The sequence below is a fragment of the Coffea arabica genome, chromosome 2e, assembly GCF_036785885.1.
Source record: "Coffea arabica cultivar ET-39 chromosome 2e, Coffea Arabica ET-39 HiFi, whole genome shotgun sequence".
Lineage (NCBI taxonomy): Eukaryota > Viridiplantae > Streptophyta > Magnoliopsida > Gentianales > Rubiaceae > Coffea > Coffea arabica.
The window spans coordinates 21023991-21049175 of record NC_092313.1 but is presented as its reverse complement, the minus strand read 5'-3'; the positions used below and the strand labels follow the sequence as shown (position 1 = coordinate 21049175).

Below are 25185 nucleotides of genomic sequence, written 5' to 3'. Positions count from 1 at the left end.
CTCACCGCTTCCGAAGGCTAATAATAGTCACATTTTTCAACTATTTGATGTTATGAGCCATATAGTTTTATAGTGAAAGATGTCAGGTGTGGCATTCATGCACAATTATTTATATTCTTATCATAAAACAACATGGAGAATCGTAAGAAGAACTACTCTAGGTCAAAAGGAAATGTTTCATAGCAGCTCAAGTTTACTATTCTTCATACGACGAACCATGGGAGCTTCCTCTTTGGTTTTTTTTCCATATCTTGGTCCTACTCCATTGTTTACTACTAGAGGAGGCAAGATGCAAAGAATAGTTACTAGCCCAGATGGATTAATCTTATTTACTCTCATGCAGTTAAACAGACTTGCAAAATAAACAAAGCTTGCAATCCAAAATGAGGTAGGAGGAAAAAGAAAGAGGAGAAGGAAAAAAACTAGTAATACTTTGTAAAACCAAAGTAATTAAACAAAATCCTGGCAGAAAAAGAAAGATGAATTAGCAGATTCATCTGTAGCTCATACATTTCATGGCTTAATTATTATTGGTAGTACTAGAATCCAAGAATACGCTTACAGGCTTTCAAGATCCCAAATTTCTTCTTCTCCGGAGATCCTATTGAGTTCGGACTCGTAACGTTATTGTCTTCCATGGCTTCAAAAACATCTTCATCGACGTCATCATCATCAAGTAGGATCGCAACACATTGGTCGTGGATCCTGCAATACTTCTCATGAGAGACTGAAGGCGTTGAGGATCTTCTCGTTGAGAAAGCTCTCCTCAGTGCTGATTGTATTCCTCTCTTTGTTGTTGTGATTCTTTCCCTTTCCAACTTGAACCTCTGGGATGAAGTAGCTGAGGAAACTGAACGGTTGTTGCTCAAGTACTTTGCACCGACACTGCTGCAGGCTGCTTGATGTTCATCTTCATCCTGCTTCTGCTTCTGCTGCTGCTGCTGCTTTGGAATTGGAGGGGACTGATCGTGGTCTTGGCGGTCGACGGTGTCGGTATCTTGATCATCAGATTCACTAGTAGGACTAGGAGGAATGTTTTCGTGGACATTTTGGGTTTGACGAGAGAGAGTTAAATCAATGGCACTAAGATCTGAAAAATCAATGGATCTTGATTTGCTGTTGACAAGAATCAACTTGGAATATCCATTCATTTTCTTTCTTTTGCTCTCTTCTGTTGGCGAAAGTCCAGAAGGGTTATGAATTTATGATTATGAAGGAATTTGAGGTGGCGAGATGATATTGATATGTGGGAGGAGGAGTACAGTACTGCACTGGAGAGAGTTAAGGGGTGTATGTATACTGGTATGATACTAGTAAATGCTGTACTAGAAAGGCAACTGCTAATTGTTGGTGTGAAACCATCCTTTAGATGGATCATTTTAGGAGCGAATGAGATGAATTTGAGTTCTGCGTCGAGGTTATCTTTTGCTAGAATGGAATTTTTGGTCAACATCTGATTAATCCTCATATTTTATGGCGGGTGGATTTTACTTTTGAAACCTTCTACACGTTTTAACTGTTAAATTTTTTGTGTTGTCTAGCAACCAAATGTAGGAGCCTATCATTTCCAAGAATTGTCTCTTCTAGAGACATGTTAGTTGGCTTTGACGGTTAGTGAAGTAGATTGTGGTCACGGTGGATGTTAAAACTATTTTTTTTATTAAAAAAAAGGGGGGTGGGGAGCAAACAGGTCTAATATAACAGGGCTTGTGGGCTTAGCAAAAGTAAATTACTTCTGGAAAAACGAAAAAAAAATTCTTATAAGCGAAAGAAAAGGTTTGCTAAAGGATCAAGCTATTCGCAGTATAACAATAATGTGAACCTGAAGAACTCGTCCCAAAATTTCAACCAAACGAGAAAACAAAACAAAGAAAAGCATACAGACAATTGCTTTCTGAATTCAGAACACAAAAAATTTCTGAAACTATTGGCAGATTAAGTTTTTTGACCATCACGGACGGCATCTATTTGATCAAACCACTTGGTAAGTCTCTGTAGTTAGCAGTGTTCTCTGAGAAAATTTAGGAGCGGGTCCACCTCCCAGTGGCAAAATATTGGCAACCTGCAAAATTTTTACGATTGCATATACTCAGGAAACAAATACTACTCAACAAAATGGTCAAGTCTTAACAAGGAGAGAAGCCCCAAATTCTGGGTTTATGATGCAGGAGTGGATTAGAAAACACTAGATTTATGAACCTTCTAGGTGTCTAAGCACAGAAAATATCTTTACACATGGCAATCAAACATCAAGGTGGAAAAATGACATGCACAAAAACTGTAGCTTTAAATTGCAGAGCATAGATTCCTGACTGCTGTCCCGAGCAAACCACCACCCCCCCCCCCCCCCAATTTCTCTCTTTCTCTCGAAGGGGTTAACTCTCCATAAATAAGGTCATGTTGTTTCCTAAAAAACACATTCAGATTCAAGCTCTTTCTCATTTTAGCACTGTGTTGAAGGCATAGTATATCAAAGACTAGCAAGGGGTACATCTAGAAAATCGAATGTGTATCTATCAAACCACACAAAGCAAATCTCAACTTTTCTGGTTTGCCAATCCATTACTGAGAAAATCTCTAGATACATAACAAAATCGGCAAACTTAAATAAAACTGGTTCTTCAGATAGATAAAGATCTTATCATATCTTACTGCACCAAATATGAAAACCCCTGTGCGGAAAATGTAGGCAGGCTACTAGTCAAGGGCATTACCAGGCAAAATACAGAAGGGTGCGCATTTACAGAGTATTTGAAGTTAGTGTTTGTAATGCACGCCAAAAATTAATTCAGGAGATGCCATAGGTCTCTGAGGAGGCAGTATAACCTTTTTTTCACACGTGTCCTCTTTAAATATCATCTTCATATGTTAAGACACAGAACATGAAGCGAAAGCAAACCTTCAAGTCACTAAATGTGCTTGCAGCAGTAAAACGCACAGAAATTGGGAAAAAGGATGCTGGATCTGCTGGGGGAACCACAAATTCCATAGATCCACTGCCAAGATCACATGCAATCAATTCAGAATAAAAATGCCAACTGTAGTTTAGGTTAAAAGGATAAGATTCCAAATCAAACAGACCTGCGGTTTGAATTATCAATGAGCACAATAGACCACTCCAAAACAGAATTTCTGGAATCAAACCTGCAAATAAGCATTAAATGAATATTAAAATGCTATTTCACAGCTACCACTTAAACCAAGGCAGTGTATGAATAACTTAAATGCAAACCCACTTTTCCCCTTTTGGAAGATGCAACATAAAAAAGCTACTTGAAGAGGCCGCATACCATCTCATTATAAAAAATTAAGCTAGATACCCATTCGATAGAGAGAGAGAGAGAGAGAGAGAGAGAGAGAGAGAGTTATTTAAGCTCAATCTTCTCGCATGAACAGAATATTATGTCCAGTAACTTCACTTGCTTTTAGTTGTTCCAGTTTTCTGAAGATGCAGACTATGTTGTCTACAATCTACAATTCTGGAACAACTAGCATCACATCAGTTTGTGCAGCAAGGATCCAAAGCTGTCAGAAATAAAAACTCAAAATTCAGAAGACTCAGGGGCTACAACTCTTCACAGAACTCTGCACAGTTCACTCAATTCTGAGTAGATCAACAACTTCCAAAACATACCATAGATACATAAAGACATGCTACACTGCATGGAAGCAAGCAAGAAATGCAGCATATGCTCCAGTATAGAAGAAGTGGCAACCATTCTATTGCTAAACCACAAAAGATATGAGACCTATGCCTACAGAATAAGGACTCTATAAGCTTCAATCTCCAGGAAGAAAGGTCCAACTGACGAGGAACTAATGAGTTTTTACTTCAACATATAACCCATAAAACCTCACCTCCAATCACCATCAACCTGTCGGACACTAGGAGCTTCTCTTAGGGCTGGAAGTGGCACAGAGATCACAACATTTTGAAGATCAAACAATGAAAAAGCTTCATACTCGATATTCACATAGGTCTCATTCCCAGAAACAGAAGGCCAGCAGTTTACTGAAATAAGATTGAGGCAGAAATCAAGAACACAGCAAATTAGTAATCACATAAGAAACAAGTACAGATCACAAATCCACTAGCTTACTTGACAATGGCACCAAAGACTCATCTCCACTTTGCATTCTCCACTTCAGAAGACTAACACCATCACCAGATTGGCCAGTCGGAAATGGGCGAGATGGATCTTTCAGTCCAAGGATATTTTCATTGTTAAACAACTCCTTGTTAATGTTAGGATGTGTTTTGAAAAGAATTGCTGGATTTCCTCCAGTTTCAACCTGAAAATTACACAATTGAATTAGCATGCCTATTACAATTATAACACAAAACGACCTGGATTACCAGATACCCAAAGCCATCTAAGCTTTGTCAAAAAACTTCAGCTCAACTAATGAAATCATATTGGAGGAATCAACTTCATCTCCTTAAATAGAATAGAGGGGCAGCAAAAGTTTCACAGAAGAAATGAAATTCAAGCATTCAGCAGTTCACAGAAACTGCAAGTAATCCCCTACTATGGGATGGAAGAAGCAAAGAAAAACCATGTCATACCGCTATAATGCCTCCATTTTCGTTGTTCAGAGAAAACTACTAAAAATAAAAGAATAAAATATTAGAATAATGAGAAAAACATTTGACTTCTTCCAAATTGAATCACAAAATTTTATTCTTAAGAAGACAAAGAAAATTGGAAGAATTTTCATCCTCTGAGGGCATAGCATTGAGGACATTCATTCATCCAGATACAGGATTTGAAACAGCGGTTTCTATAAATGGATTTGGTCTCAGAGCAAGAACAGTGATGCGCGTGTGTGAGAGAGAGAGAAGAATGGAAGGTGAGGGGAAAACCTGCACTTGGATATGTCCATCATCTTGATTAAGAATTTGAAGAGACAAGGTACCCTGAACATCAAAGTTGCTGATACCACCGTCACGTTTCAGTGTCACGTTAAGCTTTTCTTCAGCATTCAATGTTACGGGATCAGTTGGTGGTGGAGCAACAGGTTTGGACTGACCAACAGTGGGTCTCACATCCTCAACAATAACTTCACCTTCAGCTTTAAGAGACTCCAAAAATTGGTTGGTCCTTTGTGTTTTACCTAGCTGCATTCCAAGGCCTTTTGGTGGAGCTGTAGCTGATGCAGCAGGACGACCTGATCATAAAAATAGCATTATGATCAACAAGCTATATCCTACCTTGAAACAATAAAGCAGTTAGATATGTATGGTCCAACACCATTCTATTCTAAAAAAGTTTTCGTCCTCATTTTAAACAAAAATAAATAAACATGAGTAAAAGTAAAAATTGTCCTGTTCTGATTTAAATAACATTCTTGATACTCAATTCTCGATATGGAGGCACAAATGGAGCCACAATGCATTCTCAGAGTGCTTTCAAACATGTTTGATCATGAACAAGAATAACTTTATACAATCAGTAAATATCTTACCCTCCACAGCCCATGTGCTGTACATAACTTTTTCAAGTATTATAGGCACAACATAAACCTAAAGATGCAATGCAGAGATTCCAGCTTCAATAGGAAACTAAAAGTAAACTCAATCACAGGTATTTACATTATACCGCCATGAGAGCATTTAGACCTCATTAAATGGTCGCTTCCGCCTATAAAATTTGAAACAACTTATAGAACACAGTTAAACAAACAGTGCCATTTTTAGTCATAAGTCAAATAAACACATACCTTTTGACTTAGTAGAGAAAGAATCAATATCTGTGGTCAGTCCAAAACCAGATGAACTTCCATAACCACCTCCAGTACTAGGCAAACTCGTATCACTTCCAAAGCCAGAATCAATTCTACCAGATGACATTGATTGCAAAGGCATAAAACCTCCTCTCTCACCTCTATTCTTTTCAATCTGCAGAATGTATATTACAACTTTTAGGCAGTGTGTACGAAAAACAACAACAACTATATATAACAAAGGCATATAAAAACATGAGAAGACTTGAATTCCGCGCATTACCTTGCTTTTATCAATCTCACTAGCTTTGCGCTTCATGACATCCTTGGTGTCATTGATCTTGCTCTGCAAGACCAACTTGTGCAATCGCTCCTCATGACTTTCCATCTCACAATACTGCTTGACTTGTGCAACAGTAACATTTTCCTTGTGCCCGAGAGAGATGGCTTCATCAAAGGCAAAAATAAGCTCAAATGCTGACTTGCAAATTCCTTCTTCATCAAGGGAATAAGAATATTCAGGGACCTAATAAATTGTTAAGGAATAAGCTTAATAAACCAATGTCTTCTTTTGTATCCATTTATATCGATTCTGGAAGCATGATGGTTAACAAAACTTCCATCTAACTCAGATCAATGCAAAACGAAAGAAACACTTACAATAGAAAATCAGATTTAACGTGAGATCAAACATTATCCCTTAACTTTCCATTTTTCAATAAAATTTAGAAGCAAACTGAATGTGCAGAAAGGATACAAGTTTAGAGAGCAGCCTCAGGGTATCCAAATCTTCAAGAATGTTGCTCTGTTTGTTTGTTACAAGCAGCAAGTAGAGAGACTCAATTGGCTGGTAGACATATCGCACATTTTCAGTCTCAACATAGGTGTGTTGCTTCCCAGTTCCAACCAATTTTGGGAATGCTGCAAGGTATCCCTCAATTCTTATGCGTGACATATCAACAAATTGCCTTGACACCAATGCTGTTAGAGCCGCATCACAATTTAGATTAAACAAAAATATAATATGCGAAAAGAGATCAAAACACATTAAAATACATAATTAAGTCCAAGCCCAGATAAAAGATTGTACATAGAAAATAAAAGATGGATCATGATGCATGAAAAGATCAGTTGATGCTTCAATATCGTTGTAGCTTAGTAGGTTCCAACATACATATCCCAACAAACAATTACTCCAAGGAGTAACAATTAAGGAATCATAAGAAATAATGCATGCAAAATCCCACCAAATATTTCTTTTTCACAAAAAAAAAGAGCAAAGCACAAATTTCTCTCTTCTCGGGTTTTTTGGCAAAATATTCTCTTCCATTTCTAAGAGGTGCATGTTAGGCTGTCCTTCTAGAGAACTTCCTTTTGTTCGGTATTTTAGTCCAAAAATTATAGAGCAAAATGACTGGATTTGGTGTGGGTTCCTAGGATGCCACAAACTAACACTTTCAAGAATCGGGTGTTTGTATTGCACCAAGCCCGAGCATCCATATATTTGCCTTTTTCATTTATTACTAGCAGATCCACTATTCTCAACTTTCAGAGTTTATCCCCAACAATCCTCTAGTGCTTTTTGGAATTTCTGTGAAAATTTATATCTGAATTAAATTCATATTCGTATTGATATCAATGTTTCCATGCAAATATCAGGACTAATCATATGCACTTCCCTAATCAACAAAGCCTTAACAAAACCACTACTTTTTCCCTAATCTCAATTGAATTTAACAAATAGTCAACAGTACACAATCAAAGCAGAAATCTCCAAGTACATTTTCCCTTTTCGCTACACAAGCTTAGAAACAAAACACAAAATAATCAACATAATTGCACAGAGAAATAAGAAATCTAAATTGAATATGGAGCTTACGTTTGCCAGATTTACTTATGATGGAAGCTGCTAAAACCACCTGCATCAACACACGCAAAAAGGCATAATTAAGAAAAAAAATTGAGGGAGAAAATCATGAGAAAACCCAATATATGCATATCAGATATTAAGGGGCACATAAGTTTATGATCTCCAATTCAAGTGGTAATATATGCAACAAAAAAAGCTAATCCTAATCTTTGCAGCACGGATTACCATTTTGGTCCTCTCGAATTCCGGCCTCCACAGGTTCAAATTCTCGGAAATGGTTCCTGTTTCACCTCTGAAACACCAAACCAGCTAAAACTCAGCGAAAACAACGAACAAAAGATCAATCCAGATAATTTAACGAACATAAACGGATGACCAACGAAAAGCTTGCAATGCAATATCACGCACTGAGAAGGCATTGATCCAAAGAATGCAAGGACCAATTAACACGAGTTGTAAAAACTAGTGAGTGAAATTAATCGAATTTGGTGCAAGATGTAGCAACGACTGAAGAATCATGAACAGATCGGAGTATCAAAAACCCCAGATCTAAAAAGTAATTCAGCAAGATCCAGCTTTAAATTAAAAAGAAAAAAGATAGAATTGGCTTAATTAGGAAGATGTTATACACTAGGTACAAGTCGATAACTTACCAGAGAAGTTGCTGCCGCCGCTGCTGCTGCAGAGGGAAACGAAAACCAAAAGGTATTTGAGAGATCTTATAAAGAGGGAAATGATTTCTCTCAGCGGAGTGAGTGTTGAGATTGGATCAGTGATGAATGCCCCGGGGGTATGTTTCTCTTCTCGTTTTGGGGAAGGGAAGTGGCAAGAACGAAGCATCAAACGGGGTTTCTTCTTTCTTACTTACGTTTGAGTAAATTACATTTCAACCCCGCACATTTTGGCAATTACAAAAGGATGCACTAATACTATTCACCTCATGGAAACCCAACACTCTCATCTTCTCGTAGTTTTTGGTTCGGAAAAAAAATTAATACAAAATATTACATTTTTACATAAACACGTCTATCAACTACCTTTTTATCTCATATGTATTAAATTGTTAAAATATATTTTTCTAAAAATATTCTTAAAAATAGCAATTCAAAATTAAACGGGCTCGTGTTCTAGCAGAAATTTTATGAATATATATATATTAATATAAATTATCTATGCATAAAACTAAGGCCTTGTTTAGATTGCATTTTCCTATATTTTTTGTAGAAAAATTATCGTAACAATTTGATATATGTAAAGTAAAAATGTGATAGAGAAATGTGTTTACGGAAAACATAGCGAAGAAAAATTGCTGTCCAAACAAGGCTTAACTACATATCTATCATACATGAATATTCTTATCACATATTTTCTCAAATATTTCAATAAGCTCTAAAAGTATTTAAATGATCAAACAGTTTTACTAGTACTACTTAGTGCACCAAATTCGTTGAAATAGTGAACGTTTTCCTTAGCCATTAAACTTTGATTTGAGGCCTCATAAATGGATTAATCAAAATTTTGTGAACCTTTTTAATTCCAACAATACTGTTCAGAGATCATGTTTAAGTGGACTGGTCTAAAAGGTAATTACAAGAAGAGAGGGGGAAAAAATTACGAAACCAAACACCTAAGTTAGATTTGATGGTTTGGAATCCTACTAATGAAAAACTACATTAATATGAGATTGAATACTTTTTAAGTTCGTTAGGAGATAATTATGTCACTTTAACAACTAAGGCCCTGTTTAATAACCCAATTCAGTATTTAAATTTAATGGATTCAGATCTTAATATATTCAGACCGTTTGATAACTAAAAATTAAACATTTGAATTAATTAAATGATAATCTATTTGCTTATCACTGAATGTGATATGCACTCAAATGCAATAGATTTAATACTTAATAATTTAATAATTTAACGAATTCGGATTTCAGACTTCAATTTTTAAATTTTAATTTTATCAGAGCGCACCCTAAAATTTATGTCACTTTAGCAGATAATTATGTCACTGAGAAAAATAATTATATTGTGTCCCCCTTTCAAATTCCGGATAAAGCCCATGGACCAGATTTGGAGCTGTACCTCCAATATGCCTGAAAGACCAAGAAATATTAGGCTATCAGACAAGCGACATCATTGTGCTATACCTTTTTCTTTTTCCATTCATCCATACAACAAGTGCGTTTAAGGCTACGGACTGATTTTATCAGACAGTATTGCGGCCCAACCCGTTACGATACTGGTCTTGGCTCACTGCTACTCCACTCGTCTGTGGGCAGATTTTAAGGCTATGGACTTGTTCTCGATTATTTATTTTAATTCATTTTATAGATTTTGATTTTTAGATAATTAATTTTTAAATTTTTTTGTTTACTTTTACATTTGGATTATAAATTTCTTGATAGTCAAAAGAATTTGAAATCTATAATTTATCAAAGATAAGTTTATTGCTGATATTGATTATTTTTTATAATCACTTTCTATAGTCGACTTATGCCAACTCTAAAGCAAAGACTACAAGCCCATGTGTTCTCCATTGCTATCAAAATTAGATAAATAGTTACCTCCCACGTTACCTAAAACAAATGAATTCTAGGGTTGTTTAAAAAATATCGAAAAAAACAATGGGAAATCAAGAAAATCGAACTAGTCTATGATCCAAAAATATGATAGCCAATTCAAAATTTTGAAAATGGTTTAAGCTGCCCAACCTACTTTACAAAAAAAATGTTAAGGTGGATTTTTTCATGGGTTTCTTATCCAAACCTACTCACATGTATTCGTGCAGTCCTTTAGCAATAAATTTAGTTATTAAGTCTCATTATACATTTACGTAATTTTCACAACTTTTGAACTAAACTAGTTCATTTTAACTCCATTCTTTTTTTCTTTTTTTTTATCGACGTGATAATTTATATTCTAAATCTACTCCAACTCTGTACTAATGAAAAGGGGTGGACATAAATGGATCAACAGAGAATCTGGAGATTACTGAATCGTCACCAAACCGCACAGTGCCTCTGCGCCCGCCTGTAAATTTCACTCACTCCAATTTCTACAGTCATTTTCCATTCACTATAGCAATCTTGTTTCTTTACCTTCTCTAACATTTCTTTTTAGGGATAATTTCAAAAACCTCTCCTGAGTTTTTTGACTATTTATTGGCCTTCTTTCAAATTTCAAAAATTACACTAATTTCTTTTGAGATTAATTATTTTATAACATTTCTTGAAATTCTCAAGGGAGGTTTTTGAAATTATCCCTTTAGGTTACCCAGTATAGTCAACTGCTATTTCATACTTTTTTTAAAAAAAAAATTATGTATATAAAAAGAATTGAATATAAATTTTTTCACTTACACTTTTTCTTCGCAAATCACTCAATCGTTTGAGTTTAAAATCTTTCACTTACATTCACTTTCCGATTTCTCCAACTCCCCCCCCCCCCCCCCCCTAACCACCCACACGGCACAACCACACATTTCATACGTTGAATGGTCTTGCATGCGACTTTGCTGAATCAAATGCATACACGATTAGAGAGAAACAACACATGGTAAATTACCCGGTCCATAAGTTCTACGTTACACGTCACCGTCAGCCACTATATCACATTCCCGTTGAACACGCAAATGGATATATGCAAGGCTAGTTGACGTTTACTGCCGTTGTCCCGGTCTCTGGTTTACTAGTTTTACCTCGATTTTCTAACTTCACTCCAATCCTTTTCAATATATTATTGATTTAGTATTAAAATTTGATAAAAAGATATTTTATTACTCAAAATCTTTTTTTTTATGCATCAATTCCATTTTCATCACATACTATATAGAATAAAAAATTTCAATGCACTTTCTGAAAATAGATAGAGTTTTAGTTAGGTATAAAAAGGGGATAGATAGAATTATAGTTAGTCATAGAACAGGGATGAGACTGAAAGATGAATCAATCCAATAGATATTTCAATCGTACTGAACTTAATAAGATCTCAATTGAATTTGATCTATTAACTAGTCAAATCAACTCAATACTAAATAACTCAAAAGTTGAACAAATTTTCAAATTCATTAGAATAATCATATAAATTTGAATACTATACTATGTTTGAATACAAGAGTACAAAGTTCGAACATTTTTTTTTTCAGTCGATATGTTAGATTCCTATATTAGAGGGAGGGGAAGGATCTGAAGAGGTCCAAGAATAATTTGAAAGGGACTAAATCATCATCGGACTAAACGGATGCACTACGCACCCTTACCTCCCACCCTACCATGTTTTAATGCATTGGCGGTGGCCACCAACCCAAAAGCTGGTGGTTCGAACACTCTTAAATGCATTGTAGAATGGTTTGAACACCCTATCATACTTTAATGCATTGGTGGTAACCACCAACCCAAAGGCGGATGGTTCGAACACTCTTATTTAATTAATTAGGACTCATACAAGAAAGCTTGAACACTAAATGTTTGAATTGATTAGATTCGTTTGCATCCAACACTGAAATGTTCGAACGCTGATTTTAATATCTTATATTTGCCCCAAAAAATATATAGGACCAAAAACTTTAACACATAAAAACTAATGGAAGACCTCAGTCAAAAAAAAAAAAAAATTTTTGCCCTTTATTAGTAGTCTTGACTCTTGAGTGTCAACTCTCGTGTCTCTAGATCTGAGCTGACTTCAATTTGTTGGGCAGAGTCTAGGGTTTTCACTTTCAGCTCCCAATTCCAAAAAAATTCTCATTGGGCTTATAAGTTTTTCCAACCACTTGCCATTATTGAAACCACCCAGCTCCAACATTTCTATACTAGCATGCTTTCTTTCTGATATTTTCTTTCTGGCCTGTTGCTAAATTATAGGTGGGGATAAATTTATGCAGGTGTGTTTTTTGAGAATTAGCTCAATTTATATCTTCATTTATTTTAGCTAAATTTCCAATTTTGCTCTAGAATTTCTCCCGTGGTATGTGCAAGAATAGATAGTGACAAGGCTGAGCTTGAAAATTGGGAGTCTCGGAACTGTATTAGGTCAAAGGCTCTCGAATTTAAGCATACTACTGAGTTCAATAGCAAAACAATTGGTAACAATTCAAGGAAAATCTGAGTGAAGAAACTTATACGAACAGAGTTTTTACATTCTCGACATTTTGATTTATTGTTGAACTCGGCTTAAACTGGGAACAGGAGCAAGGATTTGCGCTGTAATTCTTGGGCTTTGATTCCTGTTTTTGAAGAGAAGGATGTTTTAAGCAATGGCACTCAAGCTCTCAGCTCCAGAAGCAGCAAAAGTTGCGATTCAGTCAATTGGGCGTGGATATGATGTATCTGTAGATCTTAGGCTCAAATACTGCAAAGGGGATTCGCAGCTGATTGCAATTGATCAAGATCAAGGTCAAGATGTCGTACTCCCAGGCGGAATTTTGATATCTGATGTGCCAAAATCGATCAAATGTGATAAAGGAGAACGCACCCGGTTTCGCTCCGATGTTCTTACTTTTCAGCAAGTAATATGTCTCTGAATACTTGCATACTTTCACCGTTCTTCCTACGTTTTCCATTTGTTATTGATATTTGCGGTAACTTTGTCTCGTGTTTGAGTTCAGTTTGTGTTCATGCTAAATTAGATGTGTCAGCGCTGAAGAATGATACATTTGATTGTGCATTATATTTGCCATGCAATTTTTTTTGTTAGATTAGAGGGTGAACTTTCTGATCTTTCTACACTCAGCCAAATTTGGCCATTAGTTGAAGTTATAATTCATATGAGGACAAATTTTTTTTTTAAAATCAGAACTAAAACTAGTGTTTTCGTTTTATTTGGATTCTCTGTACTTACTTTATTGTGTCATCATCAGGACAAGTTATTTTACTTTCCTTTTATTTTTATGTTTTTTGATCAACATTTACAGATTTTCTCTTTTGTATTTACACACTACATGTTTATCATCAGATGTCGGAACAATTCAACCAGGAGTTGTCATTGACCGGTAAAATCCCTTGTGGACTCTTCAATGCCATGTTCGAGTTTTCTAGTTGCTGGCAGAAAGATGCGGCCTATACAAAAACTCTTGCTTTTGATGGAGTATTCATCACACTTTATACAGTTGCTTTAGAAAAATCTCAGCTGGTGCTGTGTGATCATGTGAAGAAAGAAGTTCCGTCATCATGGGAACCTGCTGCACTAGCTAGGTACAACTTGCAAGGCAGCACTTTCATTCCCTTTTTTCTTTGTGTGTTATGTGTGGACCTACTGTTTCTGTATATATCTAGGCTGGTATTGTAGGTTTGATCCTTTCATTCACTGAAGTATTTCTCTTTTGGTTGGTTGTTGGGGGGAGGTTGTGAGATGAAATGCCCCTCCAGGAAGGGGGTTTTGATGTCAACATCACCTATTGTGTTTACATCTGGTACAAAAAACAATTTTTGCAAACTTTATATTCAGATATTGCTTGCACAAACTTTGTGTTTGTGCTCAAGTTTATGAAACTACTTTTAACCTGTGACACGATCTGTGCAATGATTGCCTTGTTTTCCGACTTCATCACTACCAATTGCATGGCCATAGTTTATTTCCAGTCAACGTGTGAGTGAAACTGTAGAACATTACTATCTGCATGTGAGATAGATTAAACCTTTGATTAGTATGAAAGCAGTTAAGGTTATATTGGGTTACGTATTATCAAACTAAAAGAAGGTGAACTATTTCCACTTCTTTATTTAAGAGATGCATCTGTGGGGTCAAATCTCTTTGATACATGGCTGAGGGTTTCCTTGGGGAAACTCCAACATCTGTTAATCAAAGCTGGGGTAAGAGGAGGGAGAGAACTCTTCACTTTTCATGTGTAGGTTATGAGCATCGACCTCTTCATGTTATCTTGTTTTATGTTCCATGTCCTAATCTTTGCTAGAAGCTCTTTTCATGCTAAATATATTTTTCATCTACTTTAACAGGTTCATTGAAAAATTTGGCACCCATGTTATTGCTGGTGTGAAGATGGGTGGGAGGGATGTAGTATACATGAAGCAGCAGCATTCTTCATCGCTTCAACCTGCTGATGTGCAGAAAAGATTGAAGGCTATGGCAGATAAAAGGTTTTTAGATGCAAGTGGAAAATATGGAACAGAGTCTGAAAAAGCATACCACAATGAGAAGGTTTAGAAATAAGATCTTTTACTCTTCTGGCAACTTCCCATACAGAAGAATTCTGGTGTAAACGGGCATTTATTTCTTTCATCTGGCTAAATTAACTGAAATTGGTCTTTGAGGCCACTGAAGATGGATATTAATCACATGAGTTCAAGCAAACTAATACGATAACTACCCAACAAACCACCCTAGCAATTTGCTTCCTCAGGAACTGATTACCAGTTGAGAGAACCAAAGAATTGGGTTAATCCATTCAATTTGATGCCAGTTCTTTTATGGCGATTACCATAAAAAAGGTTTTTGTTGCAATCAGGCATGTGCTAGATAAACCAAGAATAAGCTGATTGCATAGAGTTTTCACACACTTCTTTTCCTATGTAATTTAGTGGAGCTCATCAGGGGTTGCCTTGTTTAGCATGCATGGGTCGTAACTAATGTGCCCACTTGTAATATCATCCTATTTATCAAGATAGATAAAGAATTTGTGTTACCCCTTGTATTTTTTTCTCTCTCTCTGTTTTTTTTTGGGGTTGGGGGGGGGGGGGGGGAAGGGGTGGTGGCAATTAATCTGAATATTTAATTCATTGAAATCTTGTTGAATTGTTCATTTTTGCAGTTTGAAGTCCGGGAACAACGACTAAGATTTGCAAATAGTGGGACATCAAGTTCTTACTCACATAAGGACGTAAGTCTTCCAGATGCCAGTTTGAAATCTGTTTACTTGCTGCCTTCTAGCATATAAGCAATTTGGGACTTGTTAATTGAATGTAAAATTGCAGGATATTGTTAGCATTTGCAAGAGGAGAGGTGGAAACGACAATAAAAACTTCAGTCATAATGAGTGGTTACAAACTGTGCAATTGGAGCCTGATGTGATTTCAATGTCATTCATTCCAGTAACATCCCTATTAAATGGAGTCCGTGGAAGTGGATTTTTGATCCATGCCATTAATCTATATTTGAGATGTAAGTAAGATCTAGCATCTTTTGCTTTAGGCTATTTTAAACACCTATAGGGGTACCCTGTGATTTCATATTTTTCAGTCATTTGATTATTCAAACATTTTCTTCAATGAGACTATAAAAGGGGAGGGTTGTTTCCTTCAAGACAGATTGCTTTTGAGCTCCTGTGAGTGGCAAGCTGGTGACTGATCCAACAGAGTCTTAAGTTGTTGAAGAAAAGGGGAAAAAACAACTGGGGGAGTATAGAAGCACCAAAGGGTTGGGCAGGACATAATTGTCTTCTACATCTCTTCCTAGACCTAGTTGAGCATATATGAATTCTGATGCATCTTCTTTCCTGCTTCTGTTTGCAGATAAACCACCTATTGAAGAACTTCATCAATTTTTGGAATTCCAGTTGCCTAGGCAGTGGGCTCCTGTGTTCAGTGACCTTCCTCTTGGTCCACAGAGGAGGCAGCAAAGCACAGCTTCCCTGCAGTTTAGTTTAATGGGTCCCAAGCTCTACGTAAACACTGCTCTGGTAAAGTGTTTTTACTTATTAGTTCGACTCTCCTTCGGTTTCTTATAGACTGCCTGATTTTATGCCCCTCCCAGCTGTCCTTTAATTTGTATCTTAGTGTAGCTTCAATAAGTACCAAAAAGAGCTGAATCCTTCCGTACATACTATATTGTAAAGTTGCAGTATGTAGAAGGGTGACTATTTTCTTCCCTCCCAAACCCCTCACCCCACCCAAAAAAAAGAAAGAACAACTAAATGGAAATAGAAACAGAAAAGAATGCCGTGTCTTCTCACAGAGACTTCCTTGTGTTTTGCTGCCTTTGGTATTTATTAGTCTGCAATTTTGGCTGAAAACTTGGTGTCCAATTTCTTGATAAATGTATCAAGCTTACCAGTTCTGAATCTTCTCTTATTTCAAGAGTTGTACCATTTAGAAGCACTTGATAGCATCCTGAACATAATTTTAACCATACGTCTATGTATTCTTTTACACGGCTTCATATTATAAATTCTAATGCATGGAGGGAGGAGGAAGAGAATGGCAGTAATAGTGCAGTGCTGGAACACAGGCAGTGCACAACAAGGATTACTGCTCTAATATTTTTCAACTTCTTGCCGACCAATTGTCTGTACATGAAAATATCTGCTGATGCAAATCTCTTTCCCCAAGTTCATTTCTTATTTGTTGCTTACAAAAGCCTTGTTGATATGGCATGAAACCTGGTTTGTTGTGCTGATAGTACAGAAACTATTTGAGAAAAACCATATGTTTCTGCTGGAATGGTTTTCTGGAAAATAAGTAGTAAAGAAATGGAAAAGAAAGTGACTTATCCATATCTTTTCAGTAATCACTGCTTTTGTTCTTGGTGAATTATGTTGTGCTTTCTTCCAATGGTAATTTGATATTAATCATTCAGGTTGACGTAGGCAAAAGGCCTGTGACTGGTCTTCGACTGTTTCTTGAGGGTAAAAGGAGCAATCGCTTGGCTATACACTTGCAGCATCTCTCATCTCTACCCAAAATTTTCCAACTCGTGGATGATCCAAATGGGAATTTCCTCCATGAGTCTTGTGATCGTAAATACTTTGAAAAGGTTCAGTGGAAGAACTTCTCTCATGTATGTACAGCTCCTGTTGAATCTGATGAGGATCTCTCTATTGTAACTGGAGCACAGTTACAAGTCAGGGATTATGGGTTCAAAAATATTCTTTTCTTACGACTTCGTTTCTCAACTGTTATGGGGGCCACTGTTGTAAAACATCCTGAATGGGATGGATCCCCGGGATTGGCACGTAAATCTGGACTTATATCAACTCTGATTAGTCATCATTTTACATCTGTTTCAAAGCCACCTCCAGAGCCAGCTGATGTGAACATAAACTCTGCTGTTTACCCTGGTGGCCCTCCTGTTCCTGTACAGGCGCCTAAACTGCTGAAATTTGTTGACACAACCGAGATGACAAGAGGGCCACAAGAAACTCCTGGGTATTGGGTTGTTTCAGGTGCAAGACTGATGGTTGAGAAGGGTAGGATCTCACTCAGGGTAAAGTACGCCTTACTGACTGTAATACAACCTGATGAAGATATTCCAGAATAAATTTAGGTTAGATTTTCATTGTAACTTTTCTTGAGAGTTAACAGCATAGAGGTTGTAATCCAGACCTAAAATGAGAGGCATATCGTTTTAAAGCAGCAACCTTTGGAGGAGCGAGGTGGTCCCTAACCAGTCGTCTTGTTGCTGCATAAGCAATTTGAAGCGGGAATGGCTGTTGTACAGAATTGTAAAAGTGGTAGGGGAAAGGAACTGATCTTTATGTATGAGATTGAATGGCGCGGGATTGAACTGACCTCTTTTTTTCTGTTCACATTTTTCTCCTGTGAATGCGAATCTCACAATCTTGCTAGTGTTATATAATTTCCCATGCAATCTTGGCGCATTTCAGCCTGTTAGTTTTGTGCCATACAGTTAGTTTCCAGAGAACAAGGCCTCATATGGCTGAGAAAATGTCTTTAAATGTGAAAATTCGATTTGTGGTGTATTCCTCATTCTGAGTTTTATCTACTATGTGAGAGCATTAGCGCTTGAGCCCTTGTCATCCTTCCGAGTGACAGCATTTGCTCTTGAGCACCCCCAAGCAGAGGAATTATCTACTGAAAAGATTTCTTAAATTTGGGTAATATAGCAACATAATCTTACATTGGTCGATTTCGGCTGTGAAGAGATGATCTTTGATATTCATTGTGATCAGGTAAACAAGGCCATCTACAGGTATTATGCGCTGCAGAATGGCACCCTTTTTCAGCTTAGGCTAGGTTAGGTTTATAGGTTATGTATAATTGACGAGTTTTTTTTTCCATTTAAGCTACGTAGTACAGGCTGAAAGAAGATAATTCAATTCGTTTTCTTCCCGAAACATGGCCAAAATTTTCCTGAGAAACGTTAGTTGTCATTTGACAAAAGGACACTGTGAAGAGAGGAGACACAGAGCTTTTCAGAGAGGAGACACAAAGCTTTTCAGCCGAAGCAGCAGTTTTCAGCTTGATTCAAGTCTGCTACTGGAAGTGGAAGTTTTCAGAGGATTGTCATATAAGATGCAAGATTGAAGGTCTATTACACAGAACAAACGAGAACGTCATTGTGGGGGAGTTTCTTTACCTAAGCATCCAAAACCATAGATGTTTTATACATTCATCCACGAAGTTGAGGCATCCAAACCGAAGATTACTTGGTGGTTTATCATGTAGCAGTGGATACAACGAGGAAAGACTAGCTATCTATGTTCATGGGGAGGCCAGCACACCCCTTCCCTTGAACAAGGAAGAGGAGCTGGTTGGGCAATGAATGTAGGATACTGCTGCCCTGGCATTAAGACGGAGAAATCCGAGGAATACGAAATTGTTGACACCTGCAGCGACAGAAATTAGACATTCAAACCATGAGAAATACGACGTTTTTAAAAAGGAAGAATTGCTGGCAGGAACATACCCTTTGGGGATCTTGGAGTTTCTGCATTTGCGTAGATCGCAAGGTCCTGCTGCTGCCACCTTGAGGTGAAGAAAAAGACTCACTTGGCTTGAAAAGATGCTCGAAGATGGCCATTATGAGAAACATTGAAATTAAGATAGCGGTAGCAACAAAACCAAAAGAAAGGGCATTCATTGATGTCCCAAAGTTTTTCCATGGACCTTCCTGATTAACTTCTGTTTGAGATGGACTAGGATCTGAGCTGGAGTAGATGTTCCAATCTTCTGGTCTTTCAGAATTGAACCTGTTCATTCTAAGTTACATGGACTTCCAGAACAAGCTGATTGCATGAAGAGCATTAGGATCTCATTCTTAACAGTTACAACTAATGATCGGTGTTTCATCCACAAAATGTTTATGCTTATTCGCCACTGATCAGCAATCCTGGTGGAAAGGAAAATGATAAAGCAATCAACATTGTTTTCAGGACTAAGAAACTGATGACCTTTCAATGTAACGGCTAAAGAACAACAGTTATAAGGCCAAACGTTAATTTCTCTAGTCTTATATGGGCTTCCCGTGAAGTGCTTTCATGGAAAGTGGTCCTCAACTTTGCCCCTAAATCGACGTCATCTGTCAAAAGCTACTGCATTTTGGTGTGCTAATCTCCGTACGTATTGCTTGAGATAGCATTTAGCAAATAGGACATTAGATTCCAAAGATATCCACAAAGAGAACATTCTACTAAATTGTGATTTGGAAGATGAAGAGCAAAATTTCTTAGAATACTTCCTACATGTGTTGATGGAACTTTTTTCAAATTCCAATTTGATAAATAATGGGGCTCTTTTTCAAATCCCAGTTTGATAAATAACATTTCTTCCCTTTATCATCACATAACTCAATATATGCTATTTTCAATGCTATTGCTATTGGCTTTTGCCAAATTTCAGCCCCCCCCGTCTTTATATTTTTCTAGTTTCCTACTACCAAGTGGTCGTTCTACTGAGGCCTGTCCTGTTAAAATACATATAAAAAGTTGTCGAAGGAGTTGTGGTTAAAGCATGCTTAGAAGCTCAGGGACATGATTGACAGAGAACTATATATCAACCTGTTTGGAGGAGAACGAGTAAAAGGGCAAGAGAAGGTCAAATTGATGAAAAGTACTTTGGCCTTCAAGAAATGGACATGAGATGAATGTTGTGCTTTGTGTTTCTTTCCAACAAAGAGTATAATATTATGCAGTGCAAAGAAAGCACTGGAATGAGTTCCTCTTTTACTGGGACAGTTGGTAATGATGAAAAGTTGAACGGAAAGTTTCCTCTTCTGATGTAAATGTTCTTTTGGTGGACTGGATGAATGAGATCTCTCTTTACCCAAAGGACTTGTGAAAACTCACCATTTTGCTTACATTACGTGGGAAGTTCTGCTAATTCAAACCACTGCAGAAGCTTGGAACTATTCCACAACAATGTATGTCAACAAGGAAGTGGACAATCAAGATCATGATTTCATGACTATTACTAATAGAGAAACAGAAATTCAAATTCTATACGTTCCTTGAAAGCAGATGCAAGGTGAGGGTAATGTAAACTAGAAGAAGAAGCAGCAGCAGAAAATTTGATGACTTCTCACCAACAAGTGCTATCAGAAGGTTGAACCTGCAAGCCTTTCAGTGGGATCGATGCACTTCTTCTTTCTTTCGGCTTGCAGCACCCAATTAAAATGATGGATTGAAACTGAAAATCAGCAGACACCAAGATGGTCTTCGGTGAAATTGTTAAGACATTAGCCCTCTATCCTGAGGAGGAGGAGGAGGAACAAGCATTATTAATTCAGTAGCCTTCTCATTCAATATATATATATATATATATATATATAGAGGTTCAATTGGTTTACCTGTCATGGAAAGAAAGGACAGTCACATTATTCCAGGCATTGCTATCTACTAGTAGAGAATGTTAGCTCTCAGGCTAACTAGCTTTATACTCGGTGGAAAATGTGAAGACAAAGTTGTGTGATAATTTTCACTTTTTCATGTTTTGATGTTCATGATCCTGATGCTTAACTTAATGAATACTATACCGTGTCTCAGGATGAAACTTAAAGAAATATAAAAGTATGGGCCTCCTTTGTCTGTCTGTAGAGTGCAGAGCCAAACCAGAGGGTGGTCTATTCTATTCTATTCTACCGGTGCATCCTAAAGCAATTTGATCAATGTTGGAATGGCACTGGTGGGAAATCAAAATTCACCATTCCAGACCCTGACAAAGAGGCAATCTGCCTAATACTGTATAGGAGTTTATTTGGATGATTTATTTGAGATAATTATTGTAGCATTTTTTTTTTATATGTTGTGATGTACGTGAGATGAAAAGGTGATTTGAAAGATAAAAGGGTGATTGAAATTTATGAAATAAATTATTTTATTTGAAATTATCTCAATCCAGACAAACCCCTATATAATTTCATTGCTAGTCAAGAAAAAGTTCAATGAAAGTATATGTTACTAATATGTATCAGCAATCTCTTAGCAGGGGGAATGTATAGTGAAGCTGAGTGATTGGAATAGGAATCCTCAGTTGATTTTGATGTGACGGTGATATTTTCAAAATCTTACATCCCACTAATTAAACATGAAATCATATATCCAACTAATGAAATATGAATCTTACAATAGTAGTGTCAAATTTGGTTTCGTCAAGAATAATTTACCTTACCGTTTAAAAGTACAAAGTTTGCCCGTTTTATGCACTCATTTCTCAACTTTCAATCAATAGTACTGTGGGAATCAAACATTTCGACGCTTATGAATTTGCAATTGAACATATTATTGATTCCAGGCTGCATTTTGAGAGTGTTTAAATTTTAAAGCATAATCCCTCTCTCTCCCTCTCGAAAACTTGTTGATTGTGATATGGGAATAGCTAATCTATGCAAGTATGAGAAGCAGGTCACATCCAACTTTGGCCAAATCACAACTCTTTTTTGAAAAGATGAAATGTGTGGAGCATGATTCCACGTCAGTCATAAGAGGTTTTGAATAAAGTTAGAAAATATATTATTAGCTTAAAATGGGATTAAGAAATTCTTTATATTACTATACGAGTTATTATCACTTTATCCTCTTAAACTATATCACTATTATTAATTTACCCCCTAACGTTATCGTTTAGTCACTTCATCCCCATAAGTAATTCAACTCAGCATGTTAAGAAATTTTGGATAAAAATACCCCTTTATTCTATAGCATTATCACATTGTTATTATCACTTTATCCCTTGAAATTATAGTGATACAATCGCTTTAATTCCTAATATTATTTTCTAGTCATTTTATCTCATCGTTAATCTAACTAGTATGGTCAAAATTTTTAAAATATATTTACCCTTTTTATATATAATTAAAAATAAAAAAGTTGAAATAGTTATTCTTCCTTTTTTTCACACTTATTAATATTAGAAAAAGAAAAGGAGATAAGGAAGAAAGAGACAGAAAATTAGATCTTGCAAAGAAAAAAATAAAGAAAAGTCTAATATTATTGCATTACTTTAAGGTTGTCGGGATTAGCATTGGAATTTGGTGATAAACAGAAAAGTGAAATAATTTTAAAATAATAAAAGTATTTAATTCTTTCTTATTTGTATTTTAAAAAAAAAGAATTGAGCTCTCTGTCTCTCCCCCCTCCCCGTCTTTCTATTTTTTTTCAATATTAATAAAATTGCCAAGAAGAAAAAGATTAACACTTTGACTTATTTTTTGATACTAAAAAGAAGAAAACCTACTCTAAATTCTTTATTATTTTTATTATGCAAAGAGGATGGTGCTTTCTTCTAAAGTTCTTTAATTTGCTAAGTTGGTTTAATGGTAGGATAAATTGTCTAAAAAATAACTTTAGGAGTAAATTAATAATGAGGCTATAGTTTATAGAGGTAAAGTGATAATAGTTTTAAGAGTTAAACATGTCTTTTCACTTTAATTAACAAATTTCGTTAAATTTGACAGTTAGTTTTGGGGGTAAAGTAATTAAATTTTGTGTGTGTTTGGACAGGAGATTATTTATCCAAATATATTTGCTTACATCATCATTACAATTTCCAATACATCTTTTTATCTTCTCAATTACCTTTTTATCTCACATATATCACATCACAAAAAGTGCTACAGTAAAAATATCTCAAATAATTTACAATCCAAACACACATGACATCCAACGTTAAGGAAGTAAAATGATAATAACCCTTACTATATTGGCCAAGAAAGAATGGGGCGAGTGGGGTTCAAATTCATGTTTTTCTATAATGATCTGCATGCTTAATTTCAAGCCTATTATTACACAAAATACAAGCAAAGATGGCAGGATGTGCCAAAGTAGGGTGGCAGGGGAAGAACAAGAACTCACATAATAATTAACCAAACCATTTGTTGTAAGTGCCGACCTCAACATGGGCAACCAAACCAGATGGTTTCAATGATGGAAAGTTGGCAAAATATCACAACAAAATCCCACTACATGCAAAAGTTAAATAAGGCTGCCAAATAAAACGTAAGAAAATAAAAGGCTGCTGCAATTAGCTTTTCCACGCGATTAGTTTTCTAAGATACCACTCTATCAAACCGTGCAGGTGTGGAATCAAATCATACACAAAACAAATGCAGAACTAAAAAAGGAAGAGAATAAATGTTGGATTGGATATCTTACAGCTATGCAATATCAGAACCACCATGATTTATGTGAAGAAAGAATTGGACCCCGTAAGTACTATTGTTGTGCTACAAAAAGGGGGGAGAGAGAGAGAGGGGTAGCTCCCAAAGAAAAGAAACTTTTGTTTTGGCAGAAGAAGCACTAAAGTCAATTAATTTACCTCTAATGGTACATAATTTGCCAAGGCCTAAGTGGCAAGTGGGCTTTGTTTGAATTGCATTTTTCTGAACTTTTTGTTAAAAAATTACTGTAACGATTTGATATTTGTGAAATAAAATGATGATTAAAAAATGTGTTCACGACAAAAATTGTAATCCAAATGCGAAGGGAACCATAAAAAGCTTTTGATGGGCATTGAGCCTTGAGACTCTTAATACTATAAAGATTTGTTTTGGGAAAGGATAAAGCTATATACTATATGATTAGTGTATAAAGAACCTAGAAGATCATGCAAAGGGAGCGTGGAGGGTTGGGGGGGGGGGGGGTGGGGTTGGTTGGAGGGAGGAAGCTTTTCATTCCCTCAAATTGTACTAGAGGTGGTTCTTTTTCAACAAGCCAATCACCATGTCTTTGAAAGAGAAGGAAAGCCTATCTAAACTTGTTCCTAATGTGATTCCATTTTTATGATTTCAATTATAACCAACCCATGTGCATGTAGATAGGCCTCTTCTTGCTGTGTAATTCAAAGGGAGTAGATGTAGAAAACAATCATAGTACTTGATCATAAAATAGCATCCAAATCTATATACACACACATATATATACATGTAGATATAGGCAAGAAAAAAGTGATGGATGCTGGTTTTACATGCTTAATTAAATATGTAACTTTTTTTAAAAATTCTATTAGAATTTAATCTATAGCTTCAAGGGTTCTATAATTTCTGTTACAAGGGGAAAGAATAAAGGACTGAACAAACATCTTTTGAGTTTTAGTAGTAACAGACAAGCCAAAATAATAAAAAAAAAAAAAAAAAAAAAAAGGGGAGGCAGGGGAAGAAAGAAAATTAATAGAGGTGTACTTGTCCATCATTTCAGAAAATGTATTTTGGTGTTGACTTGTATGTGTTTTCATGGCAGAGAATGTACATTCGATTTTAGAACTACTTTTACTTTTTTGTGTAATGGAGTCACCTCAGGGAAAAGAATATAAAATATTGTTGTATAAGACAAGTTCTGAAAAGAGAAGTGGGGGTCCCGGTCCCTTGAAAAGAAAGAACAATAAAGCAAATTGTTGAAAAAAATACACTACTATCACTATGTTGAGAGATTGAATCGTACAATCTTCTTTCTTCTTTGCTTCTTCTTTC

General features: G+C 36.1%; 3 protein-coding genes across 7 annotated transcripts; 1 reads left to right on the top strand and 2 right to left on the bottom strand.

Annotated features, from left to right (window-relative positions):
* Positions 1 to 1729: 1729 nt before the first annotated feature.
* On the bottom strand, positions 1730 to 8404 carry LOC113731927 (coatomer subunit delta). 3 transcript variants are annotated; one of them, XM_027257458.2, is made up of 12 exons: positions 8248 to 8404; positions 7820 to 7886; positions 7604 to 7643; positions 6482 to 6705; positions 6008 to 6250; positions 5722 to 5899; positions 4865 to 5169; positions 4101 to 4293; positions 3859 to 4012; positions 3082 to 3144; positions 2900 to 2996; positions 1730 to 2062 (listed from the first exon to the last, which is right to left on the bottom strand). In XM_027257458.2, the coding sequence occupies exons 2-12, from the start codon at positions 7820 to 7822 to the stop codon at positions 1973 to 1975; spliced, it is 1590 nt and encodes a 529-aa protein (XP_027113259.2). In that variant the 5' UTR covers positions 7823 to 7886; positions 8248 to 8404; the 3' UTR covers positions 1730 to 1972. The 3 variants fall into 3 exon arrangements, with proteins under 3 accessions (XP_027113259.2, XP_071935978.1, XP_071935979.1); XM_072079877.1 differs by lacking the exons at positions 1730 to 2062; positions 2900 to 2996; positions 3082 to 3144 and adding exons at positions 3245 to 3525; positions 3635 to 3755; XM_072079878.1 differs by lacking the exons at positions 1730 to 2062; positions 2900 to 2996; positions 3082 to 3144 and adding an exon at positions 3245 to 3525.
* Positions 8405 to 12214: 3810 nt separating this feature from the next.
* Positions 12215 to 18142, top strand: LOC140003684 (MACPF domain-containing protein At4g24290-like). Of its 3 annotated transcripts, none has more exons than XM_072079876.1 (8): positions 12215 to 12455; positions 12780 to 13099; positions 13546 to 13784; positions 14547 to 14748; positions 15359 to 15427; positions 15522 to 15708; positions 16059 to 16225; positions 17122 to 18142. In XM_072079876.1, the coding sequence occupies exons 2-8, from the start codon at positions 12848 to 12850 to the stop codon at positions 17800 to 17802; spliced, it is 1797 nt and encodes a 598-aa protein (XP_071935977.1). In that variant the 5' UTR covers positions 12215 to 12455; positions 12780 to 12847; the 3' UTR covers positions 17803 to 18142. The 3 variants fall into 3 exon arrangements, with proteins under 3 accessions (XP_071935977.1, XP_071935976.1, XP_071935975.1); XM_072079875.1 differs by having other exon boundaries at positions 12215 to 12475; XM_072079874.1 differs by having other exon boundaries at positions 12215 to 13099.
* A 620-nt stretch (positions 18143 to 18762) lies between these two features.
* On the bottom strand, positions 18763 to 21272 carry LOC113731926 (uncharacterized). The gene is made up of 4 exons (XM_027257457.2): positions 21070 to 21272; positions 20806 to 20971; positions 19192 to 19614; positions 18763 to 19111 (listed from the first exon to the last, which is right to left on the bottom strand). Exons 3-4 carry the CDS (start codon positions 19480 to 19482, stop codon positions 18977 to 18979), a joined length of 426 nt encoding a protein of 141 aa, XP_027113258.2. The 5' UTR covers positions 19483 to 19614; positions 20806 to 20971; positions 21070 to 21272; the 3' UTR covers positions 18763 to 18976.
* Between the last annotated feature and the right edge of the window lie 3913 nt (positions 21273 to 25185).

Excerpts from the sequence above, each read along its gene's own strand:
- LOC140003684 (XM_072079876.1), top strand. The coding sequence starts at position 12,848 with ATGGCACTCAAGCTCTCAGCTCCAGAAGCAGCAAAAGTTGCGATTCAG. Across the intron at positions 13,100-13,545 it reads ATGTTCTTACTTTTCAGCAA|ATGTCGGAACAATTCAACCA; the intron begins GTAATATGTCTC and ends GTTTATCATCAG. Across the intron at positions 14,749-15,358 it reads AAGCATACCACAATGAGAAG|TTTGAAGTCCGGGAACAACG; the intron begins GTTTAGAAATAA and ends TCATTTTTGCAG.
- LOC113731927 (XM_027257458.2), bottom strand. Across the intron at positions 6,706-7,603 it reads CATAAGTAAATCTGGCAAAC|CATTGGTGTCAAGGCAATTT; the intron begins GTAAGCTCCATA and ends CGGCTCTAACAG. Across the intron at positions 3,145-3,858 it reads CAGGTTGATGGTGATTGGAG|GTTTGATTCCAGAAATTCTG; the intron begins GTGAGGTTTTAT and ends GCTTATTTGCAG.
- LOC113731926 (XM_027257457.2), bottom strand. The coding sequence starts at position 19,482 with ATGAACAGGTTCAATTCTGAAAGACCAGAAGATTGGAACATCTACTCC. Across the intron at positions 19,112-19,191 it reads AACTCCAAGATCCCCAAAGG|GTGTCAACAATTTCGTATTC; the intron begins GTATGTTCCTGC and ends CTGTCGCTGCAG.